The 24,381-nt window shown below is 42.4% G+C and overlaps 1 protein-coding gene across 1 annotated transcript; it reads left to right on the forward strand.

Moving 5' to 3' along the window:
• The first annotated feature begins 1,563 nt into the window (after positions 1-1,563).
• LOC111954943 (protein disulfide-isomerase A3) lies at positions 1,564-23,484 on the forward strand. The gene is made up of 13 exons (XM_023974887.2): positions 1,564-1,845; positions 4,234-4,312; positions 9,464-9,581; positions 9,655-9,762; positions 14,295-14,424; positions 14,631-14,744; positions 15,087-15,212; positions 17,769-17,951; positions 18,198-18,306; positions 20,562-20,690; positions 21,498-21,577; positions 21,707-21,764; positions 22,801-23,484. Exons 1-13 carry the CDS (start codon positions 1,685-1,687, stop codon positions 22,888-22,890), a joined length of 1,485 nt encoding a protein of 494 aa, XP_023830655.1. The 5' UTR covers positions 1,564-1,684; the 3' UTR covers positions 22,891-23,484.
• Positions 23,485-24,381: the final 897 nt, after the last annotated feature.

The following is a 24,381-nucleotide window of genomic DNA, read 5'->3' on the forward strand; positions in this document are numbered from 1 at the left end:
TAACCGGATGTTTGTGCCTGACGCGGTCCACTTCACGGTCCTCCATACTGGCCTGCCACCCGGGCTCCTGCCGGACCCTGGCTTTTGTGCGTCAATGCTTTTGGCAGCCCACCATGGTCCCTGACGTCTTCACATTCGTCGACTCTTGCACGGTGTGCGCACAAAACAAGACTTCTCGACAAGCTCCGGCTGGTCTCCTCCAACCTCTGCCTGTCCCTCACCGTCCCTGGTCCCACATCTCCCTGGACTTTGTCACGGGTCTTCTCCCATCTGATGGCAACACCGCCATCCTGACTGTGGTGGATCGGTTTTCCAAGGCCGTCCACTTCATTCCTCTCCCCAAACTACTCTCTGCCAAGGAGACGGCCCAGCTCATGGTGCATCACGTCTTCCGGATCCATGGACTCCCGGTCGACATGGTCTCTGATCGGGGCCCTCAGTTCTTGTCTCGGTTCTGGAATGTGTTCTGCACCCTCATTGGATCGTCCGCCAGCCTGTCCTCCGGATTCCATCCCCAGTCCAACGGCCAGTCGGAGCGAGCCAACCAGGATCTGGAGACTACTCTGTGCTGCCTGGTCTCCGCCAACCCCACCACCTGGAGCCAGCAGCTGGTGTGGGTTGAAAATGCCCGCAACACGCTTCCCTGCCACGGGTCTAGCTCCTTTTGAGTGTTGCCTGGGGTATCAGCCCCCGCTCTTCCCTAAGCAGGAAGAGGTCGGCATATTTTCTGCCCAGATGTTTGTCCGCCGCTGTCGTCGTACCTGGAGGAGAGCCCGGTCTGCCCTCCTTAAGACCACCTCCAGTTATTGACGACAGGCGGATCGCCAGTATTGTCTCGTGCAGAAGGTATGGCTGTCCACCCGGGATCCGCCCCTCCGGGTGGGATCCCGCAAACTCTCCCCCCGTTTCCCATCTCCAAAATCACTAGCCCCTCTGCTGTTCGTCTTCTGTTGCCCCAGACCCTTTGTATACATCTTTCCTTTCATGTGTCCAGAGTTAAACCCATGTCTCACAGCCCTTTGTCTCCTGTTTCACCTGTCTCTTCACTCCAGACTAGGTGTAATTTGAGTCTGGGGAAACTGGCCTAATCATATTCATAACATTTAATCAAAAGCTGTATGTTTGGAATGTAGGATGTGCATATGCTTGTGTAAGCCTAACATGTGCAATGTTATTAACCACATTTTTCAGAATAGATTTTCCTAGATTTTTTTTCTTCTATATTTTATAGTGAAATAATTATTTGTTTGATATTTGAACGTGATATTTCCATGGCCATGTCATATACCATCTGTTTTGAGATCGGTATCTCCCCTCAAAAGTCACAAGTGTAGCATTTCTCCCCAAAATGATATGGGATTATACCCCGGACACCTCTCTGAAGAAAGCAAATGCCTTGATGATTAGCTACTGTCCTGTATGGTAGGCTAGGGATGTACAATGATTGACGTCGAAGTGGACCAATGTACTACTTACATCGCATCAACGTATGTCCTCCTCGACCAATGACAAGGTCAGTTTCCGGCATATTCTGTTTATATCCCACCTCTCAATTGTCTACTCTATCGCGTTTTTCGGGAGAGGAGCCGGCAGGTGACAGTGAGGGTCTTCATTACAGCATAGGTGCCGTTTTATGTTTCTGTATTTCATTTGAATATTTTGTTCACTTGAAGTATTTAGAAATATGGCTTCCTTTTTATCGGTCATCCCTCCTTTCTTGTTATCGGTTCTCATATTTTCTGGAGCGGTAGTCGCACGGGGTGATGTGCTCGAGTTAGGGGACGCAGATTTCGATTACCTGGCAGCGGAGCACGAGACCATGCTAGTGAAATTCTACGCTCCGTGGTGAGAGAAAATACAAATGAAACATTATTTTATGTCCATCCATTGTAATTTCTACACATGTAATGTCATGTTAGGCAAATATGTAAGTATAGTGACTGTTATCGGCTAGGCAACTGTCCAAGATATGTTCTGGTAGTCAGCCATCAGCTAATGTTAGCTAGCTATAGTAGTTATATTCTCAGTATCGGCAATCATCTGCCAAACTGAAGGCAACTAGCTAGCAGGTGGCCATATTTGCAAACAGTATTTGAGCAGTGGCCGTGGGTGGGTAAAATCACTGGGAAGTCAAGCCCCCCCCCCCCCCAAATTACAACCTGGTGTGACAATTGCGTTGTTTGCTCAATAAACCTTGTTAATTCCGAGACGAGAAGACACAGTGGCAGAATAAATTCAACCACACCTTTTGTTTTTATCACAAAACCGGATAGCAACCGCTGTCCAGTGAAGTCCGCAAAGCATATTGCATGTAGAGTATCATACAGTTATATGGCCTACAGCATGGTCAAACAAGTTAATGTTTCCGACATTTTCGGACCACCAAACAACTAACGTTATTGATTTAGAACCACAACAGAGTTACCGCAAGTCGCAAAGAAAACAGGAGCTGCCCCCACTATTAGAGCGCCATTTCAACTTCAACAAATCATCTCTGCTTAGTCTAATACAGTTTCATCTAAAAGATACCAAAAACTATTTAGTCTCTATTCAACATTAGCTAAATGTGATGTGGCTGTCCATGGTTCTGATTTCTGTGTGTGTGCGTTCGATTTGTAGAGATCTGCTAATGCCATCCTCCTTTTTCATGTTGGCTAAACGTGATCACTCTGTCATACAGTACACACTTATTTTTTGTTTTCCTACTAGGCTACCTGTCTAAAATGCTTGCTCGCTAGCCTAACTTCCATTCATGGGCAACGTTAGCTAGCCTAGCTAACATTAACCTTCTACATCTAGCTATATTGAACTTTCATCCTCTCCGGCCAGGGGCACAACAATGTATGAATGAATGGTTGGATCAGAATCACCATTATAATCATTGGCCAGTACAGAGAATTAAGTAAAACCAAAAGTCCAAATCCCTATCTCCATCCATAGCTAATTTAGAAAAATTGCCAATTTTAACTAGCTGGCTAGCTAGCCACCAGAGGACAACAACACAACGAGATGCAGCAGTTAGTTTTTTTTGTGCCAGGAACATCCACAGTTGAGCTAGCTCAGTTTAGCTCAATGCTGATTGGCAAATTTGTCATACTTTTTTTGTCAAGGGAGGCCAGATGCTCTATGGCTTCTGTCCTTGTTCCTTGTCAATCATTGGCTCATTGGTGAAATTAGCATTATGACAATATCTGTAATTAAATCATTCAAAACCTTTATTAATGCAATTGCAGACAGAAGTTGACAACAGGAACATAACGCAGGTTTCCGAGTAAGTTCTGCATCAAAGAAAAGGTCCCATGTTATTTTATTAAACCCGAAGTCCAGCGCTAGTGATGTCACTGCCTACGTCATTATCTTTTTCTCATGAGACCAAAACCATGCCTACTCAACACTAAAACTCTTATTTATGTAGCTATCTAAAAGCTTAGCAGTAAATGTCCAAGTTGATTCATAGTGGAATGTCTGATTAATCTCTTACACTCCCCTGCAGAGTTCTGTCTTCACAGTCACACATTTCTCAGAGGGGTCTCTTTATAAAAGGCAAAGACCAGAAAACAACTGTGGAACAATACTAAACCTCTATAATGAATATATATTGTTAATCTGTAGTCTAGGACCCTATAAATGTAAGGAGGGCGGGGTCTTATAACCCCTCCCCTTCTATTAACACAACATAAGCATAATCAATTATTATAATACATCAAACATTTGGTACAGCCCCTATCATGCCCCCTATGTGAACCTCTAACACTTCCCTTGCCTTTAATGCTACAGGCGGCAACAATGTCATACTCGTTTGGACCAGACATAATCAGATGGCCTACACATAGAGAGACAGAGTGGTGCTGTTTCAATCGCTCGGATGCCTTCTCCTGTGAGATACATTCAGCCTCTTGAAAATTATGAAACACAGAGAGACGATAGATAAATGATTTTAAGTTTTTAAACATTTTTCTTGGTACATTTTGTGGGGGGAAGCCTGGCTTCCCTTGGCATCCATGAATACACGTCACTGTATTTGAGGCTGAGCTATTGATATTATTCTTCAAAATTGGCTTACCTTGGTCAGTATGATTTCTTTTAAACCCCAATTTGCTTATGCCTTTTACAGGTATAACACATTTCTACCCACACAACTATGTTATCAATTGCATTGCCTGTTCCTTGATTCTGATTCTGTTTCTTGCGTTATATCTACCCTAATCTGCTGTATGTTTATTTGCTCTTCAGGTGTGGACATTGTAAGAAACTAGCCCCAGATTTTGAGACCGCAGCCACTCGACTGAAGGGGACAGTTCCACTTGCTAAGGTACTTATGAATGCATAACAAAATGACCAGGTGTTTGAACTCTTGCCGTCATCCAGGGTTTACACAATGTTAATTGGTAGTTGCATGGCCCACTCTCACTGCACCGGCATAGCGTAAACTTTGTTAACAGAATGACAGCACAAACCGTCATTCTGTTACCAAATTTGCATCTGACCTGTTCTTCAAGTGTTTTTGTAGGGGCTCCCGAGTGGCGCAGTGGTCCACTAGAGATTCTGGGTTCGAGCCCAGGCTCTGTCGCAGCCGGCCTTAACCGGAAGGCCCATGGGGCGGCGCACAATTGGCCCAGCGTCGTCCGGGTTAGGGAGGGTTTGGCCGGCAGGGATAATCTTGTCTCATCGCGCACTAGCGACTCCTGTGGCGGGCCGGGCGCAGTGCACGCTGACACGGTCGCCAGGTGTACGGTGTTTCCTCCAACACATTGGTGCGGCTGGCTTCCGGGTTGGATGGGCATTGTGTCAAGAAGCAGTGCAGCTTGGTTGGGTTGTGTTTCGGAGGACGCATGGCTCTCGACCTTCGCCTCTCCCTAGTCCGTATGGGAGTTGCAGCGATGAGACAAGACTGTAACAATTGGATACCACAAATTTGGGGCGAAAAAAGGGGTGAAGAATAACGTGTTTTTGTAAAATTTTCTATGGAAATTGTTAAGTGTACCTTGTGCATAGAGTTGTATGGTTTAACTTCGCAAATAATTGTTTTTTGTTTGGCATACATTTTCAAGTAAAAACTCTGAGTCTCAGCATCACTGTGGAATTGTCCATAACCCAGGGGATATGTATCACGTTGTATAAATGATTGGAGACAGGCACAGGAATACGTAATAGGGGGTTTTAATACTCCACCCAACAATACAACATGCCATGAAAAGGCACGGGGACGAAGCCCAAAACAAACACATATACAAAACACAGGGATGTAACCCCCAAAAAAGAGCGAGGTTAAACCTCAAATACATGGGACGAGACCTGTAATAACAAGACACGTAATACACGCGGCATGAAAGCCGAAACAACAAAGCACAGGTACTGTCGTGGAAATATTCAGTCAATAATATTTCTCAAATACCGGAGCCTGTGAGTTCAATTAGACTTTATTACAAAGTAATATAAGCCGAGCTTGTTCATGAAGTAACTCCCTTTCCAGCCTTGGCACACACTTTTTATACAGGTTTCATCCTTACGCCACACACACAGTAACTCCTCTTTATGTTAATGATTCCTCCCCTCTGGCATTTAGCCACCATTATCTTTTTGCCTTGCACAAATTTTAGTTTGGTTTCATATTAGGGCATAGAAACATGAGAGCCATAGCAATGGTACAAAAATAAACAGACATGCCCACTCCCCAGACAGTTGCATGTCTAATGGTGCCTAATGACCTAGACACACATTTAGAGTACACTTATCCTGCTGACTACTACGAAATGTGTAATGGGCACATATGTACTGGAAAATATCCAATAGTACTCACAAGACCAACGGACATGGGAACAATAACTGACCAAGACAATGGTGAACAAAGGGCACAATTATACAATTACTAACCAGGGGAAATGGAGCTAGGTGTGCGTAATGAGACAGTTCAGTGACGCCTAGGCCGGTGACGTACAGTAAACCTCCGGAACCGGTGCATGGAATCAGCAACAGTACGGGGGGGATCCGTGACAATATGAGGTGAAACGGCTAATGTACTTTATGTTAGGGTTGGGTGATATGGCCTGAAAATCACATCAACACTTTTTTTTCAAAATTATGGACAATTCATGATATACAGTGTCTTCGGAAAGTATTCAGACCTCTTGATTTATTTTCTCCACATTTTTGTTACATTACAGCCTTATTCTAAAATTCTATTGTTTTTTTCCATCAATCTACACACAATACCCCATAATGACAAAGCAAAAACTGTTTTTTAGAAATGTTAGCTAATTTGTAAAAATAAAATAAAATAAAATGGATATATCACATTTTACATAAGTGTTCAGACCCTTTACTCAGTACTTTGTTGAAGCATTTTTGGCAGCGATTACAGCATTAAGTCATCTTTGGTATGGCGCTACAAACTTGGCACACCTGTATTTGGGGAGTTTCTCCCATTCTTCGCTGCAGATCCTCTCAAGCACTGTCAGGTTGGATGGGAAGCATTGCTGCACAGCTATTTTCAGGTCTCTCCAGAGATGTCCGATCGGGTTCAAGTCTGGGCTCTGGCTGGGCCACTCAAAGACACTCCTGCATTGTCTTGGCTGTGTGCTTAGGGTCGTTGTCCTGTTGGAAGGTGAACCTTCGCCCCAGTCTGAGGTCCTGAGTGCTCTGGAGCAGGTTTTCATCAAGGATCTCTCTGTACTTTGCTCTGTTCATCTTTTCCTTGATCCTGACTAGTTTCCCAGTCCCTACCGCTGAAAAACATCCCTACAGCATGATGCTGCCACCACCATGCTTCACCGTAGGGATGGTGCCAGGTTTCCTCCAGACGTGACGCTTGGCATTCAGGCCAAAGAGTTCCATCTTGGTTTCATTAGACCAGAGAATCTTGTTTCTTATGGTCTGAGAGTTTTTGGGCCTTTTGAAAAATTCCAAGCAGGCTGTCATGTGTATTTTACTGAGTGGCTTCCGTCTGGCCACTCTACCATAAAGGCCTAATTGGTGGATTGCTGCAGAGATGGTTGTCCTTCTGGAAGGTTCTCCCATCTCCACTGAGGAACTCTAGAGCTCTTTCAAAGTGACCATCGTGTTCTTGGTGGTTCCAAGCTTGGTGTCTTGGTGGTTCCTAACTTCTTCCATTTAAGAATGATGGAGGCCACTGTGTTCTTGGGGACCTTCAATGCTGCAGAAATGTTTTGGTACCCTTCCCCAGATCTGTGCCTCGACACAATCCTGTCTCGGAGCTCTACAGACAATTCCTTCGACTGGCTTGGTTTTTGCTCTGAGATGCACTGTCAACTGTGGGACCTAATATAGACAGGTGTGTGCCTTTCCAAATCATGTCCAATCAATTGAATTTACCACAGGTGGACTCCAATCAAGTTGTAGAAACATGTCATGGATGATCAATGGAAACAGGATGCACTCAATTTCATGTCTCATAGCAAAGGGTCTGAATACTTATCTAAATAAGGTATTTCTACCAACCTGTTTTTGCTTTGTCATTATGGGGTATTGTGTGTAGATTAAGGTTTTTTTATTTAATCAATTTTAGAATAAGGCTGTAACATAACAAAATGTGGAAAAGGTCAAGGGGTCTGAATACTTTCTGAAATGCAGTGTAAAATCAAGAGTGCATTCAGAAAGTCAGCAATAATCAAATGAATTGTGAAGTTATACCTAGGCTAATTATAAGCCTTACACAACCATAATACCCACTAATCATTTAATTAGTCTATCAAAATAGTTTAACCTGCTTTTTTCTTTTTTCCCCTGTTTTTTTTCTCACTGATCTGGCTTTCAAGTCTCTATGAAAATGCAATTTTTTGGTTACAAGTTTAACTAGAACCATGCATAATGCACGTTCACTACTGATGGGTTCTGACTTGTGGGTTCTGACTTATTCATGTCACTGAGGGAGAGAGGGGAATGTATAACATTTACACTCTGTCAGGATATGTTATTGTTAGTCATAAGTGATCTTATGGGAGGAGAAGAGAGAGTCTGGTACAGGTCAACATGACAGCCGTGAGTTGGGGGAGGAGTGAGGAATTTGGGCAGAGGTCAGGTTAGATGAAGTGAGGAAGAACATATATCACTAATCTTTTGGATAGCAACAGAGGTGTATTGGCTGTTCAGATGTGTACGGAGGGCTCAGCATAGGAGAAAGGGTTAAATACCAGTGCTTCTGTGAATATGTTCTTTGTCTTATGCAGCTGTATGACCCAGTGGGTGAATAAACTTGGTTTAAGATTTACTAAGCCTCCGTGAGTGGTTTACTCTGTTTATTTAGAACCTAACACTTTTAATGACTAACTTCTTGTAGCAGGCATTAGGCTTCAGAAAATTCACACAGGTCTCATCAACAATATCTCAAGCCCACGTGCTAGTGACTAGCCAGCTAATCTTTAGATTTCAAGTCTAGCCAACTTGGATCTATTTGCTAGCTAACAAGGTTGAACACCCTTCTGTCTGCCTCCAACTGTTGAAACGCATTTTAGCCTGTCCACTTTGTTCAGATGTTGAAATCAAGTGGCCTACCTTATTTCTCAGATTGAGAACGAGTTGTCAATTCCTTATATAATTGTGTGTTATGCTATGAAACATATTTAAAACACAGACTAGACAGCTAGTATAACAGTCTTTGGCAAAAATGCTGCTAGCGTTACGTGTGTACCCCCATTGTCGCGCACAACAAACTGAGCATTCATTTTCCAGAATCAACGTTCATTGATACACTCGTTTTAGTAATGTCTGCTCTGTGTGCAATTTGAGTGTTGAGACATAAAAAGGGAATCGTTAGAGAAGTTGACTTCTCTATTACAGTAACGTCTCAATGTGTTTTAGTGTCCATATGACCCATTCTGTTGGACCAAAACTCAAATGCAAATAGCGAGTTGAAAGCGCTTGACATAGAAGATGTGATCTCTCAACTTTGTTGGCGTGAGAGGCAGGGGGAGGGGCTTGGTGTGTGTGTGTAAACCATAGAGGAAGAGGCGAAGCGATAGGTTTCACTCTCGATAAAATATGTCCAAAATAAGGCCAATGCGTTTCCATGGGCTTATTTTGGACCTAAGCTTGTCGCCTGCCTTCCCGTCTTTGGGACAACTACTCCCATTGTTAGGGCGGAGACATGCATCTTGTCATTATATACTGATCTCTGGTGTAAATGGGAAGGTTCACACAGTACAGAGGGGCGAAGGAGACGAGACCAAAAATACAACATGAGAACAAGCGGACATAAACACTCAGAATTTTTTTTAAATAAATTGATTCTTGCAATACAGGCATTTGGAAAATCGTGCAAAAACATAAATTATAATTAATCGATATTGCTCAGCCCTACTTTATATTGCCTCTAGCATCTCCATTTCATTATCTTTCTCCCCCATTTTGCTTTCTATCATATATTTCTATCCCTTTCTCTCCTCTTGCATTCCCTCTTTCTCTCTCTACCTCCCTCCTTCCCTATCATCTCTCTCTCACCCCTCAGGTGGACTGCACAGCGAGCCCAGACACATGTGGGCGTTTTGGGGTCACAGGGTACCCCACGCTCAAGATCTTCAGAAACGGAGAAGACGCCTCGTCCTATGACGGGCCACGCTCCGCAGGTGTGTGGTTTGAATGTTGTTAGAGTACACAAATTATGTAGGCCTACTAATGAATTTGTCTACATACACACAGATGGCATTGTCCACTTCATGAAGAAGCAGGCTGGACCCAACTCTGTTACCCTGCGCAGGGAAGCAGATCTCGAGGCCTTTGTCAACCACTTTGACGCCAGTGTAGTGGGTAAGTAGTCCTCTAGAAGAGGATCGTTATCTGGATTCAACTGGTCAGTTTTTCATGGAAAGAGCAGGTGTTCTTAATGTTTTATATACTCAGTGTATATGCATTAGAGCTGGGCAATATGGCCTAATAATCCTATCTCGATTTTTTTTCAAACTAATGAGCGAGTCATGATAAATATCTCCATTCAAAAAAAAAATCTCAAATCTGATCAAGTGTTATTTGTCACATGCGCCGAATACAACAGGTGGAGGTAGACCTTACAGTGAAATGCTTACTTACAAGCCCTTAACCAACAATGCAATAAGCTTTGTTGTACAATTTTTAAAGGTAAAATACACTGCATTTTAAACACTGCAATAATGTAATGAATTCAGGGCGTATGAAATTAGTCTGAATATATGCCACAATAATTTGATTATTTTATCAAAATAGTTTAACCTGCTTTTGAGCAATCACTCATCTGGCTTTCAAGTCTGTCTATGAAAATACAATTTTTGTTACAAATGTAACTAAAACCATGAATAATTCACATTCACTATTAATGACTAACTTCTTGTAGCAGGCATTATAAACAATCTCTCAAGCACAAGCCCACATGCTGGTGAGTAGCCAGCTAATCTTTATATTTCAAATTTAGCCAACTTGGATCTATTTGCTAGCTAACAAGGCAGAACAGTTGAATTGTTCTAAACACACCCTTCTCCAACTGTTTGAACAGTATGTTAGCCTGTCCACATTTTTCAGATGTTGAAATCAAGTGGTCTACCTTATAGAATAAGAACGAGTTCCCAATTCCTTATATAATTGTGTTTTATGCTTATTGCACAATTATAAAATACAGACTAGACAGCTAGTATAACAGTCTTCGGCAAAAATTCTGCTAGAGGTACATGGTGCCGCAATATTTGAGCATTCATTTTCCACAATCAATGTTCATTGATACGCCTGTTTTTAGTCATGTCTGCTCTGTGTGCAATTTGAGTAGTTGAGTCCTAAAAAGGGTATCGTTAGAGAAGTTGACTTCTCCTCTATTACAGTAATGTCTCAATGTGTTTTAGTGTCCATATGACTGATTCTGTTGGACCAAACCTCAAATGCAAATATCGAGTTAAAACCGCTTTTCAGAAAGGAAGAAGTGATCTCTCTACTTTGTTGGTGTGAGTGGCTGGGGAAGGGGCTGTGTGTGTTTACAGAGAGGAAGAGGCGAAGCGAGAGGTTTCACACTCGATAAAATCCGTCCAAAATAAGCCCAAAGTGTTTCGTTGATTTCAGAGTTCCAAGTTCCCAGTTGATTTTAACGCGGCATTAATGCTCAGAGGGAGACGGCAGGGTATTCCCTTTGAATCAGGAACCAAAACTCCTCTAGTGACCCGTGAATACATTCGGTCACATGACAGCTTGATCAGCTGTTCGATTTCACTTACTGACATGTCAACTAAGCCAGGATCACAGTCAAACGGATTGTGTGGGACACTCGTGTGGGACACTTACTGATGCTGTTTTCTGATATTTTCTATTCTTCAGAAAGTCAACCAAGTTCATTCTGAATGACAATAGTTCCTCTCTCAATGTGAAAAATCTTTCCAACACTCTACCTCGATAACCACCAAGCCTCGGTGTGTGATAGAACATCATCATGCTCTGATCCCATATCTCCACATAGTTTTGCGAACAGGCGTGCGCACAGTGGATGTGTTTTGATGTAGTTTACATTTGAAGTTACCTGCTGCAGTATACCGTATCGAGTTCTGTGCTAAGCTCCTTTGCCGCCAGTTGCTTTCAGTGTATCATAAAATGCCTCCATATGACAGAGACACATTCATAACTAGAGTGCAGAGGCCTGCCCGCCGTCCTGTGATAGATGGAGCCCCATCTCTGCAAAAGCCCACCATTTGATCCCATATGGAATCAGTTTTTTTGTCAATATAGCCAGGCAGCACACTGAACATCCCCTATGTTGTTTTATGCTCGGGAATCGTGAGACAACAATATATCCTCGTGAATAGCATCCCCCACTTGTATAGCGAACAAAAGTCATGCATGTGCATCTTGGCCCTCACAGTTAATGGCCATTTGGAGAGCACATGCTGGGGAATTTGAGTCGTTCAGTCAGAGCATAAACAAAGAATTTATCTGACAAAGGTATTGATGTGCGTTTCTGTGCCTCTGCCTCCCCATACATTGTTTTCACCATATCAATTGCTGCCGGTAATATCAAAGTCTCTGCAAGTGTGTGGTTTCATAGCGTAGCGGGCTTAGCCATTCATTGTGAGAGTGATTCAAGTTCAACCTTTTCCAATGACCATAGGGTGCTCACACTGAATTTTATCTTTTAGATTTGAATAATTGTCATTAGCTTGTATTTTTTTTTTTATATGTTTTTACCCCTTTATCTGCCCAATTTCATGGTATCCAATTGGTAGTTAGTCTTGTCCCATCGCTGCAACTCCCGTACAGACTTGGGAGAGGCGAAGGTCGAGAGCTGTTCTTCCTCCGAAGCACAACCCAGCCAAGCCGCACTGCTTCTTGACACAACGCCCGCTTAACCCGTAAGCCAGCCACACCAATGTGTTGAATGAAACACCATACACCTGGCGACAGTGTCAGTGTGCATTGCGCCCGGCCACAGGAGTCGCAAGTGCGCGATGGGACAGGAACGACCCTGCCGGCCAAACCCTCCCTTAACCCGGACGTCGCCCCATGGGTCTCCCGGTCACAGCCGGCTGCAACAGAGCCTGGACTCGAACCAGGATCTCTAGTGGCACAGCTGGCACAGCCTTAGACCACTGCGCCACTCGGGGGATTTTTAAGGTTAACCACATTACAATGATTTTGAGATACAAAGCCGATGTCACATACAAAAAAATTCTTGAAAAAATCTTTGGATTTTTTAAAATTGTCCTGCAACCCCATTTTCATATCAGGAGACCCCACATTGGGCCGCGACCCTTAGTTTGGGAACCGATGTTGTCTATTTATTTAGGAATATTTTAGGGTTAGGAAAGTATGTATGAATCATAAAAAAGAAACGGGTTTGGAGAGCCTTTGCGCACAAAATATATTGATGATTTCTTTTTTTTGAATCGATTCATCCTGAAAATTGTCAACCCATGAGATATTGGAAGGTGGAAAAAAGTATACAATACGGGTTGAACAATAGTCCTATAAATCTACCCTCACTAATGGGACTGTATGACAACGGTCCAGTTCGTCGTGAACCGTGCTCCAGGTTTAACCTGTTGTGTGTGGTCTGAGTTCCATAAGGATTTAAATAGGCTACATGTCCCAAATTACTGCTCAACGTTAGCCTAATATGATCCACTAATGCTAGCGACCCTCAGGAACAACTACACAGACGTGAAAGAAAGGGAAACAGAACGGAATGAGATGATGCAAATTGTAAGATACACATTGAAGAAAACAAACACGAAAGTGACAGTTCTAAATGTATGTGTTTATTACTGACGGTGGCTGCCGACAGTGGCTGATATTTAACATGATACAAATTGTCAAATGAAACTAGTCATATGCTTCCATAGCACTGGTTTTTTATTCATCTCTAGGGATCATAAGGAAAAATAATCTAAAATGTGTATTTACAATCTCCTTCTCCAAATGGATTACTAATTTACCCAGCTCTTATCTATAGCTCTTATCCATTTAGAAATTACAGTGCATGGAGAATGCTGTTATTTCTATCGGGGGAAAATGAATGTAGAACAGGTAAATTTGCTCAACCTTATACATGGTTTCCTCGTGTGTAACGGTGGTGGAATTGAGGGAATAAAGTCAAGGTCAGAATACGGTGTATCTGTACACTCCTCCACCACACCTTCATTACTTAGATCTCCACCCCGAACAAATAGCAGGTGAATAGCATGCTATTCTCATGCTTAAGTTCAAGTTCAGAATACGCATAAGAGAGAAAAGTGCATAAAAAGGGAATTCCATTCCATTTATGTCCGCATAACCCGGGTTAGAATTGGATGCCATGTATATAATAGTGTGGATAATAATAATCTAACTCAGTGTGGAAATGTGTTTATAAAACAGAGGAAAATCACGTTTTTTTACTGCACCTTTTTCTCCCATGGCTGCAACTCCCCAATGGGCTCGGGAGGCAAAGGTCGAGTCATGTCCACTGCCTGCCACAAGTAGTCGCTAGAGCGCGATGAGCCAAGTAAAGCCCCCCGTGGCCAAACCCTTCCCTAACCCGGACGAAGCTGGGCCAATTGTGCGCCGCCCTATGGGACTCCAGGGTTGTGATACAGCCCTGGATTGAACCAGGGTCTGTAGTGACGCCTCTAGCACTGCGATGCAGTGCCTTAGACCGCTGCGCCACTCAGGATCCCCCTGCACTGCCCCTTTAATTGGCTCCCTGAATCTGTACGTTTCACATTGGTTATAAATTATTTCATGTCCACTGCTCTGAAAAGCTTGTGAGAGGTGAATAGAACATGGTGGAAGCCAACACACTAGATGTGTTGGAGAGGGCTAATGTACTTTCTCTCCATACTTCTCTCTCCCCTCAGGATTCTTTTCTGGGCCTGACAGTGGTCAGCTGGCAGAGTTTCTGAAGGCGGCCAGCGTCATGAGGGAGCACTTCCGCTTCGCCCACACCATCGACATGACCCTGGGCCTCAAACACGGGGTGGACACTGAGTGAGAGCAAGAGAGAGGGAGGATGGGGTAGAGGGAGGGATAGGGAGAGAATGGGAAGAAGTGAGCGTGATCAAGATAACCCTGTAGACTTCAATCAGGTTTCTTAGTGCTGGGCTAGAGCAAAATTGTGTACACCCAGGAATGGATTGAGAAACACTGCTATGGTGTGACCAAACGACTACATTATTGTCCCCGTGTCTCTCCAGGCGTGTTCTGCTGTTCAGACCCCCAAGACTGAGCAGTAAGTTTGAGGAGAGCGTGCTGCGCTTCACTGAGACGATCACCACCCACACACTGCGGCGCTTCATCAGAGACAACATGTAAGACTACTGCTCCCATCTGTCTACTCTTCATCTACTCGAATGTCTGTGTTACTTTAATGTCTCTTTTTTCTGCATCTCTAACACTTTCTCCCTATCATATCCCTATTCGTCTTTTCATAATTTTTTTTTACAGGTTAGTCATTTAGCTGACGCTCTTCTCCAGAGCGACTTACAGGAGCAATTAGGGTTAATTGCCTTGCTCAAGGGCACATTGACAGATTTTTCACCTAATCGGCTTGAGGATTCGAACCAGCGACCTTTCGGTTACTGGCCGAACGCTCTTAACCTCTACTTGACTGTCTAACGTTATTGGTCTCCCTTTTTACTGTTTTTGGTCAGTTACGGAATGTGCCCCCATCTGAACAATGAGAACAGAGATAAGCTGAAGGGGCAGGACTTGTTGACTGCATACTATGATTTGGACTACCTGCAGAACCCCAAAGGCTCCAACTATTGGAGGAACAGGTTGGTACCACAACACTTTAAACCAGTGATTCTCAATTGATGGGTCACGGGTGTCGAAGTAAAAAAAAAAAAAAAAAGTTTTTTAAAATATAGAGCTACTAGCAGTGCTATTTAGCGGATTTGGTTGATTTTGCGGTCGGTCTCAAACCAGTGAGTTTACCGATATTCTTCATCAAGAATATGTTGAATGGAATTATTGACAATGAAAAGGTGGGAATATTGTCATAGAATTACAACATTTACTGTCAATATAGCTACAAAAAAAATATGCTTTACAGATTGCATTCCGTAAAAAAAAATTGCAATGTGAATATTGGGTTCCGACAACCTGGTTCAATTTGGGGTCCGAGGCAAAACCTGTTGAGAACCACTGCTTTAAAACACTCAAATTAGATAACCCACAATTAAAATAAACATTGTCTTTTATTTCAGTTCTGTTTTTCATTTGTTACTGAAATCCTATTAGGTACATGTTGTTATTGTATTAGTTACAATTATGCTACACGTTTTTTTTCTGGAATAATATTGAAATATTACTGTACATGGTTGTTGGACAACTTATAAAATGTGACCAAGTAGTAATGTAGATATGTAAGTATATTCGCTTCGGAAAGTGTTCAGACCCCTTGACTTTTTCCACATTTTGTTAGGTTACAGCCTTATTCTAAAATGTATTAAATATTTTTTTCCCCTCATCAATCTACACACAATACCCCATAACGATAAAGCAAAAATGGGTTTTAGAAATGTTTTGCTCATTTATTAAAAAATGCAAATATTCCATTTACATAAGTATTCAGACCCTTTACTCAGTACTTTGTTGAAGCACCTTTGGCAGTGATTACAGCCTTGAGTCTTCTTGGATATGACGCTACAAGCTTGGCACACCTGTATTTGGGGAGTTTCTCCCATTCTTCTCTGTAGATCCTCTCAAGCTCAGGTTGGATGGGGAGTGTTTCTGCACAGCTATTTTCAGGTCACTCCTGAGATGTCCGATCGGGTTCAAGTCCGGGTTCTGGCTGGGCAAATCAAGGACTTGTCCCGATGCCACTCCTGCGTTGTCTTGGCTGTATGCTTAGGATCGTTGTGCTGTTGGAAGGTGAACCTTCGCCCCAGTCTGAGATCTTGAGCGATCTGGAGCAGATCTCTTTGTATTTTGCACCGTTCATCTTTGCCTCGATCCTGACTAGTCTCCCATTCCCTGCCACTGAAAAACATCCCCACAGCATGATGCTGCTACCCATTCTTCACCGTAGGGATGGTGCCTGGTTTCCTCCAGACGTGATGCTTGGCAATCAGACCAGAGAGTCTTGTTTCTCATGGTCTGAGAGTCTTTAGGTGCCTTTTGGCAAAGACCAAGCGGGCTGTCATGTGCCTTTTACTGAGGAGTGGCTTCTGTCTGGCCACTCTACCATAAAGGCCTGATTGGTGGAGTGCTGCAGAGATAGTTGTCCTTCTGGAAGGTTCTTCCATCTCCACAGAAGAACTCTGGAGCTCTGTCAGTGACCATTGGGTTCTTAGTCACCTCTCTGACCAAGGCCCTTCTCCCCCGATTGCATAGTTTGGCTGGGCAGAAAGTTCTAGGAAGAGTTTTTGTGGTTCCAAACTTCTTCCATTTAAGAATGATAGAGGACACTGTTCTTGGGGACCTTCAATGTTGCAGAAATGTTTTGGTACCCTTCCCTGGATCTGTGCCTCGACACAATCCTGTCTCGGAGTTCTACGGACAATTCCTTCGACCTCATTCCTTGGTTTTTGCTCTGTCAACTGTGGAACCTTATATAGACTGGTGTGTGCCTTTCCTAATTATGTCCAATCAATTGAATTTACCACAGGTGGACTCTGATCAAGTTGTAGAAACATCTAAAGGATGATCAATGGAAACAGGATGCACCTGCGCTCAATTTCGTGTCTCATAGCACAGGGTCTGAATACTTATGTAAATAAGGTATTTCTGTTTTTAATACATTTGAAAACATTTCTACCAAACCTGTTTTCACTTTGTCATTATGGGGTGTGGCGTGTAGATTACTGAGGATTAAAAAAAAAAACGTAACAAAATGTGGAAAAGGTGTAGGGCTCTGAATACTTTCCGAAGGCACTGTATTATTTCCTGTGGCGATCCTCATGAGAGCCATTTTCATCATAGCGCTTGATGGTTTTTGCAAATAAAGAAAAACCCTTGAGTAGGTGTGTCCAAACTTTTGACTGGTATTGTATCTCTTATGTGCTAACTCAAAATGACACAATGACTAGGTTCCAGTTTAACAACGTTTACTTCACCGTATTACCACAGTACACAGTTGCCATCTCACTCAGGCCAGGTCCATCTCCAGTGAGACTCCTGCGCAGGTGTAGAAATTATAGAAATATAGGGATACTTAAAACATAAACTTAACATTATGTATGTATATTCGCTTAGATTATTTATTTTGATTTAGATCTTATCCTTCAAACAATACATGTAATATCTGAGCCCCAAATATTGTATACAAGGTGGTATATTAAGTCACTTGCCATTATTATTGTTTAATGTCTTTCATTCTCTCTCCTCAGGGTGATGAAGGTGGGTTCTCAGTTTGCGTCCCAGGGACTGAGTTTTGCCGTGGCCAATCGCAGGGACTTTGTGGATGAGCTGGAGGAGGAGTTTGGTCTGGGTGCGTCGGACGGAGGAGATCTGCCCTTCGTAACCATCAGAACACGACTCGGATTCAAGTACACCATGAGGGAGGAGTTCACGTGAGTTACAGACATAGAACCTCAACTAAGTCCTAACTTCTGAGCTCTACCACATATAACCCTACCACCCTAATTTTAACCATGAGAACATGGTCGTGAGTTACAGCAATATCAGACCCCTATCCACAGACAATCTCTCATCCTTACCCAAACTCGAACCTTCATCTAACATTAACCCTTATCGAAGAGGGTGATGTGGGTTGGGTAATGCCATAGAATAGTTAAGTTGTTGAACCTATTTAACAGGCGAGATGGGAAGTCCCTAGAAAGATTCCTGGAGGATTACTTTGCTGGACGACTAAAACGTTACATCAAGTCGGAGCCCATCCCTGAGAAAAACAAAGGCCCCGTCAAGGTATGTTTGTCTGTGTGTGTGTGTGCATTTCTATGTTATTATTCAATACTCAATCACAGTACATTTGTGTTTCTGATTTTGTTCATTCTCATGCCAATTCACACATGTACAGCTGAAGTCGGAAGTTTACATACATCTTAGCCAAATACATTTAAACTCAGTTTTTCACAATTCCTGACATTTGATCATAGTAAAAATTCCCTGTCTTAGGTCAGTTAGGATCACCACTTTATTTTAAGAATGTGAAATGTCAGAATAATTGTTACGTTCGTCGATGGAAGGATCGGACCAAGGTGCAGCGTGGTAAAAGCGTGGTAAACTAATACAGCAAAGAGATGGTGGAGGTGATCCTCTGTCTGAAGGGTTCTGAATGACAATGAGGAAATAGTTTTTATCTGGACATTTTAATTTATTAAATGAACACAGAAAAAACAACAAATACAAAACGAAACGTAACGTCTAGTAGGGCTAAACAGCACAGTACCAAAAACAAGATCCCACAAACTACAGGTGGAAAAAGGCTGCCTAAGTATGATCCCCAATCAGAGACAACGATAGACAGCTGCCTCTGATTGGGAACCATACCCGCCAACAAAGAAATAGAAAACATAGATTGCCCACCCTAGTCACACCCTGACCTAACCAAATAGAGAATTAAAAGGATCTCTAAGGTCAGGGTGTGACAATAATAGTGGAGAATTATTTATTTCAGCTTTTATTTCTTTCATCACATTCCCAGTGGGTCAAAAGTTTACATACACTCAATTAGTATTTGGTAGCATTGCCTTTAAATTGTTTAACTTGGGTCAAACGTTTTGGGTAGCCTTCCACAAGCTTTCCACAATAAGTTGGGGGAATTTTGGCCCATTCCTCCTGACAGAGCTGGTGTAACTGAGTCAGGTTTGTAGGCCTCCTTGCTCGCACGCGCTTTTTCAGTTCTGCCCACAAATGTTCTATGGGATTGAGGTCAGGGCTTTGTGATGGCCACTGCAATACCTTGACTTTGTTGTCCTTAAGCCATTTTGCCACAACTTTTCAAGTATGCTTGGGGTCATTGTCCAGTTGGAAGACCCATTTGCGACCAAACTTTAACTTCCTGACTGATGTCTTGAGGTGTTGCTTCAATATATCCACATAATTTTCCCGCCTCATGATGCCATCTATTTTGTGAAGTGCACCAGGCCCTCCTGCAGCAAAGCACTCCCACAACATGATGCTGCCCTCCCGTGCTTCACGGTTGGGATGGTGTTTTTCAGCCAAACATAAGGATGGCCATTATGGCCAAACAGTTCTATTTTTGTTTCATCAGACCAGAGGACATTTCTCCAAAAAGTACGATCTTTGTCCCCATGTGCAGTTGCAAACCGTAGTCTGGCTTTTTTATGGTGGTTTTGGAGCAGTGGCTTCTTCCTTGCTGAGCGGCCTTCCATTTTATGTGGATATAGATACTTTTGCACCTGTTTCCTCCAGCATCTTCACAAGGTCCTTTGCTGTTGTTCTATAATTGATTTGCACTTTTCGCACCAAAGTACGTTCATCTCTAGGAGACCGAGTGGTACATTTACTGAGTGGTACATTTACATTTAAGTAATTTGGTATGACGGCTGCATGGTCCCATGGTGTTTATGCTTGTGTACTATTGTCTGTACAGATGAACGTGGTACCTTCAGGCGTTTGAAAATTGCTCCCAAGGATGAACCAGACTTGTGGAGGTCTACAGTTTTTTTTCTGAGGTCTTGGCTGATTTCTTTTGATTTTCCCATGATGTCAAGTAAAGAGGCACTGAGTTTGAAGGTAGGCCTTGAAATACATCCACAGGTACACCTCCAATTGACTCAAATGACGTCAATTAGCCTATCAGAAGCTTCTAAGTCATGACATCATTTTCTGGAATTTTCCAAGCTGTTTAAAGGCACAGTCAACTTAGTGTATGTAAACTTCTGACCCACTGGAATTGTGATACAGGGAATGATAAGTGAAATAATCTGTCTGTAAACAATTGTTGGAAAAATGACTTGTCATGCACAAAGTAGATGTCCTAACCAACTTGCCAAAACAATAGTTTGTTAACCAGAAATTTGTGGAGTTGTTGAAAAACGAGTTTTAATGACTCCAACCTAAGTGTATGTAAACTTCCGACTTCAACTGTAAATAAGCATTTCACGGTAAGGTCGACACCTGTTGTATTCGGCGCATGTGACAAATAGTTTGATTTGACTTATTTTCTCTGGGTTTGTGTGTGCGCCCTCTCGCAGGTAGTGGTAGCGGAGTCATTTGAGGAGATTGTGAATGACCCGGAGAAGGACGTGCTGATTGAGTTCTATGCCCCCTGGTGTGGTCACTGTAAGAGCCTGGAGCCCAAGTACAAGGAGTTGGCAGAACAGGTGAGCAAGACTACACACGCACTCATACAGATTCACCAATGCCACATTTAAAACTGTTCAATTCTGGAACAAAATATTTTTTATTTATTTACTGCCACCGTTCACGATTATGGCTTTCCTCAGAACAATTGTTTGCCATTGAAAATTGTAATATGTCAATAAATTAAGGAAAAGAGCTAAAGCCAAGTTAAGCCCTTTGTTCTCACCGAGTATGTTTATATGCACAGTAGTAATTCAATATTAAACTGATTCTGGCAGTAGGCAGATCATGCAAAAGTCATGTAAACACCTTACTCTGCTCATCTTAATCCGGTCAAAATCAAAGTAAGCATACGCCGATTAAAACACCTGGTTTTCGGAACAATCTTTCATATTATTAGGACATCTAAACACCTTAATCAGCGGCGTTCCAGCGGTGTATTTGATCTGCACATGTGCCAGCACCGGTAGCGCAAGCCTCCCTCTTTAGCGCGAGAGAAGTGAGTTTGGAACAACTGAATTTCTGTGTCTTAGAAAAAGTTTTCACATGCAAACTTTATATATCCGAACTCAGAATCAAATATACTTTCCAAAAATCACATGGTCACTGTGGTAGAAAGTTTATTTTGATTGCAGATTTTGTGTTTTTCAAAATCCGATCAGAGGGCCTGATTTTAGATGTGTCCATGTAAAAAGGATTATTAGGGAAATCATTCTTCTTGCAAAGCATGTAAAGGTTTCAATCAAACTATTTTATTAATCGGACTAGCCACATTATTGTGTGCATGTAACCCTAGTCATTGGTTGATTCTCCTGTTTTCTTCTCAGCTCTACTCTGACTCTAATATTGTAATTGCCAAGATGGACGCCACAGCCAATGATGTTCCACAAGGCTTTGATGTGCAAGGGTGAGACGCCACATTTCATCACCTGGTTGTCCTTTCCCTTCTATCAGGACTCACTTATCTTTCCATTTATTTTCCCCATGTTTCTGGTCATTCATTCATTGTGTTTCTCTCGCTTTTATTGTTCTGTAGGTTTCCCACCATCTACTTTGCTCAGGCAGGCAAGAAGGACCAGCCCAAGCGATATGAGGTGAAGTGTCCTTACACTGTTATTACCATTTTACACAAGCAGACACAAACTAGTCATATACCAGTGTTTCCACTATATTCAGTTAGCAGTGGCAACCTGCCACTCCAAAAAATATGATTAAAACAATTTATAGAGAGATTATATACAAAAGTATGTGGACACCCTTTCAAATTAGTGGATTTGACTATTTCAGCCACAGACATGCAATCTCCATAGACAAACATTGGCAGTAGAAGGGCCTTACTCAGTGACTTTCAACGAGCACCGTCATATGATGCCACCTTTCCAACAAGTCAGTTCGTTAAATTTCTGCCCTGCTAGAGTTGCTCCGATCAACTTTAAGTGCTTTTGTTGTGAAGTGGAAACGTCTAGGAGCAACAACAGCTCAGCCGCAAAGTGGTTGGCCACACAAGCTCTCAGAACGGGACAGCCGAGTGCTGAAGCGCGTAGTGTGTAGAAATCATCTGTCCTCGGTTTCAGCACTCACTACCCCATCTAACACCTTTGGGATGAATTGGAACACCGACTATGAGCCAGGCCTAATTGCCAAACATTAGTGCCCGACCTCACTAACGCTCTTGTAGCTGAATAGAAGCAAGTCCCTGCAGCAATGTTCCAACATCTAGTTGAAAGACTTCTCATAATAGTGGAGGCTGTTATAGCAACAAAGGGGGACCAATTCCGTATTAATGCCGATGATTTTGGAATGAGATGTTCAACAAGCAGGGGTCCACATACTTTTGGTCATGTAGTGTATATATTTCTGCCAAGATGTGCTTTTCAGGGATAGTGTCAGATTGACTTTTTCTACTTACCCAGAGGCAAATTAACTCATGGGTACAATTTTTATGTCTCTGCGTGCAGTTTGAAGGAAGTTGCGCAATGACTAGAAGCAATGGCTTGCGAAACTACTTCTCCTGCTACCTTTGCCACCACTGCTGAAAAAAATCCTAGGGGAAACTGCATGTATTGACGTATGAAAGATTTTACGTTTGGTTACAAAGGGAGCTTACAATGTTTTCCTCTGTAATTCCAGGGAGCCCATGAAGTGAAGGACTTCATCAAGTACTTGAAGAGAGAAGCCTCGCACGTTCCTGTTGTCAGCGGAGTTAGAGAAGACCTGTGAACAGAAGTAAGGCGATGGCAGGGGTGTATTATGGAAAATGTAGCTTGAGACCCCTGGAATTACGGTTGTGGATACTCACAACTTCTGCTAAGATTCTTTATTTCTGATGAAATTACACTCAAAACCTAAATCTACCCACAATAATTTCGTTCCTTGAAACAATAGTTTTGAAAGTCACACAATTGACTCTCCAGGAATAGAGCCTCTTGTAATTGTTCTGGAGGAAAAATAACATTTCTACAGAGGAAGGGAACAAAGATTGAGGACTGCCAACATCTAATGTCAAGTGACCTGGAAGATAGATGAGGCTGATTGTCTTGGCATAAGACACAAACCTTCCCAATTTACTTTCATTAAAGGACAAAATCAAAATGGACATCAACGGCATCAACTCACCAAGGAGCAGTTTGGTGCAGGTTTGTCATGCATCAAATACCATGAGATGAATGGACGCTGTATAGTGACACTGTAATAACACCTATTTGTTTCTAGGTCTTGACTTACCACCTGTATCTCAGAACTATAGGTCTTCTTCACCACTATAAGCCATACCATCCATTCCACCAATGATAACCCATCAACACCCCTAGATTGGCAGCTATTATTGAGCACTCTTTTGCATTGGCATTTCACAAAGCAGGAGCAAGGAGTTGGTCAGCTAACCTTGCTTGTGTAAAATAGTCTGAAATGGCTTCATATTAACTAGTTCCAAAAGGTACCCACTTGTCTTTTTATGTGTACTTGAGCTACAGAGTTGGTGTCATTCCAGACAGCACCAACAACCAACCAACTGCTCACCACCTATCTATCTGCCTACTGACTGCATACAAAACCCAAAACATCCCCACCCATTCTCCTTTTTTTTTGTCCATGCAAATATCAAATGAACCATTTTGGAAACACTGTAAAGGCAATATTCAGATTAGTGGCAAAAATGACAAGTAGCCACCATGGTCTTCTTGAAAACAAATGTTTGCACTTTATGTTTTTGAATATTCCGGTTTTTATTTATGTTTCTGTCATATGCCATTTCCCCAGGATTTTTTTTAGAGCAAGTAACTTCTGAAAGGCATGTACAATGTTTGGGTTTGACTATGAAGGCCAGATGTGTGTGTGTGTATTTATTATATAGTATAGGCAATACAGTAATTAACATACTTTGTACTGTACATAATGTGTGAACATATTTGCAATCTTAATTGTCTCTTTTTTGACAGAGCCTTTTGATTTATTGATGTACATTTTATTTGTTGCAAGAGTTTGGCACTCAGAGGACCCATTATCCTTACAGTTTATTTTTGATCCGCTAAGAAATGTTTGTCTTTGGCGTTTTCTCTCTTAAAAGATGCTGACACCATTTAATAAAATTCGATCCGACTTCGATGTGTCTTTGACTTTCTTCTGGCTAATAGTCAGACTGTTTGAGTCTTATCGGGCCTTGTCGGGTATCCTTGCATTTCAGAAAGGGTCTAGCCAATGTTGGATTACTGT

This window comes from Salvelinus sp. IW2-2015, linkage group LG30 (genome assembly GCF_002910315.2).
Source record: "Salvelinus sp. IW2-2015 linkage group LG30, ASM291031v2, whole genome shotgun sequence".
In the NCBI taxonomy this organism is placed as follows: Eukaryota; Metazoa; Chordata; class Actinopteri; order Salmoniformes; family Salmonidae; genus Salvelinus; species Salvelinus sp. IW2-2015.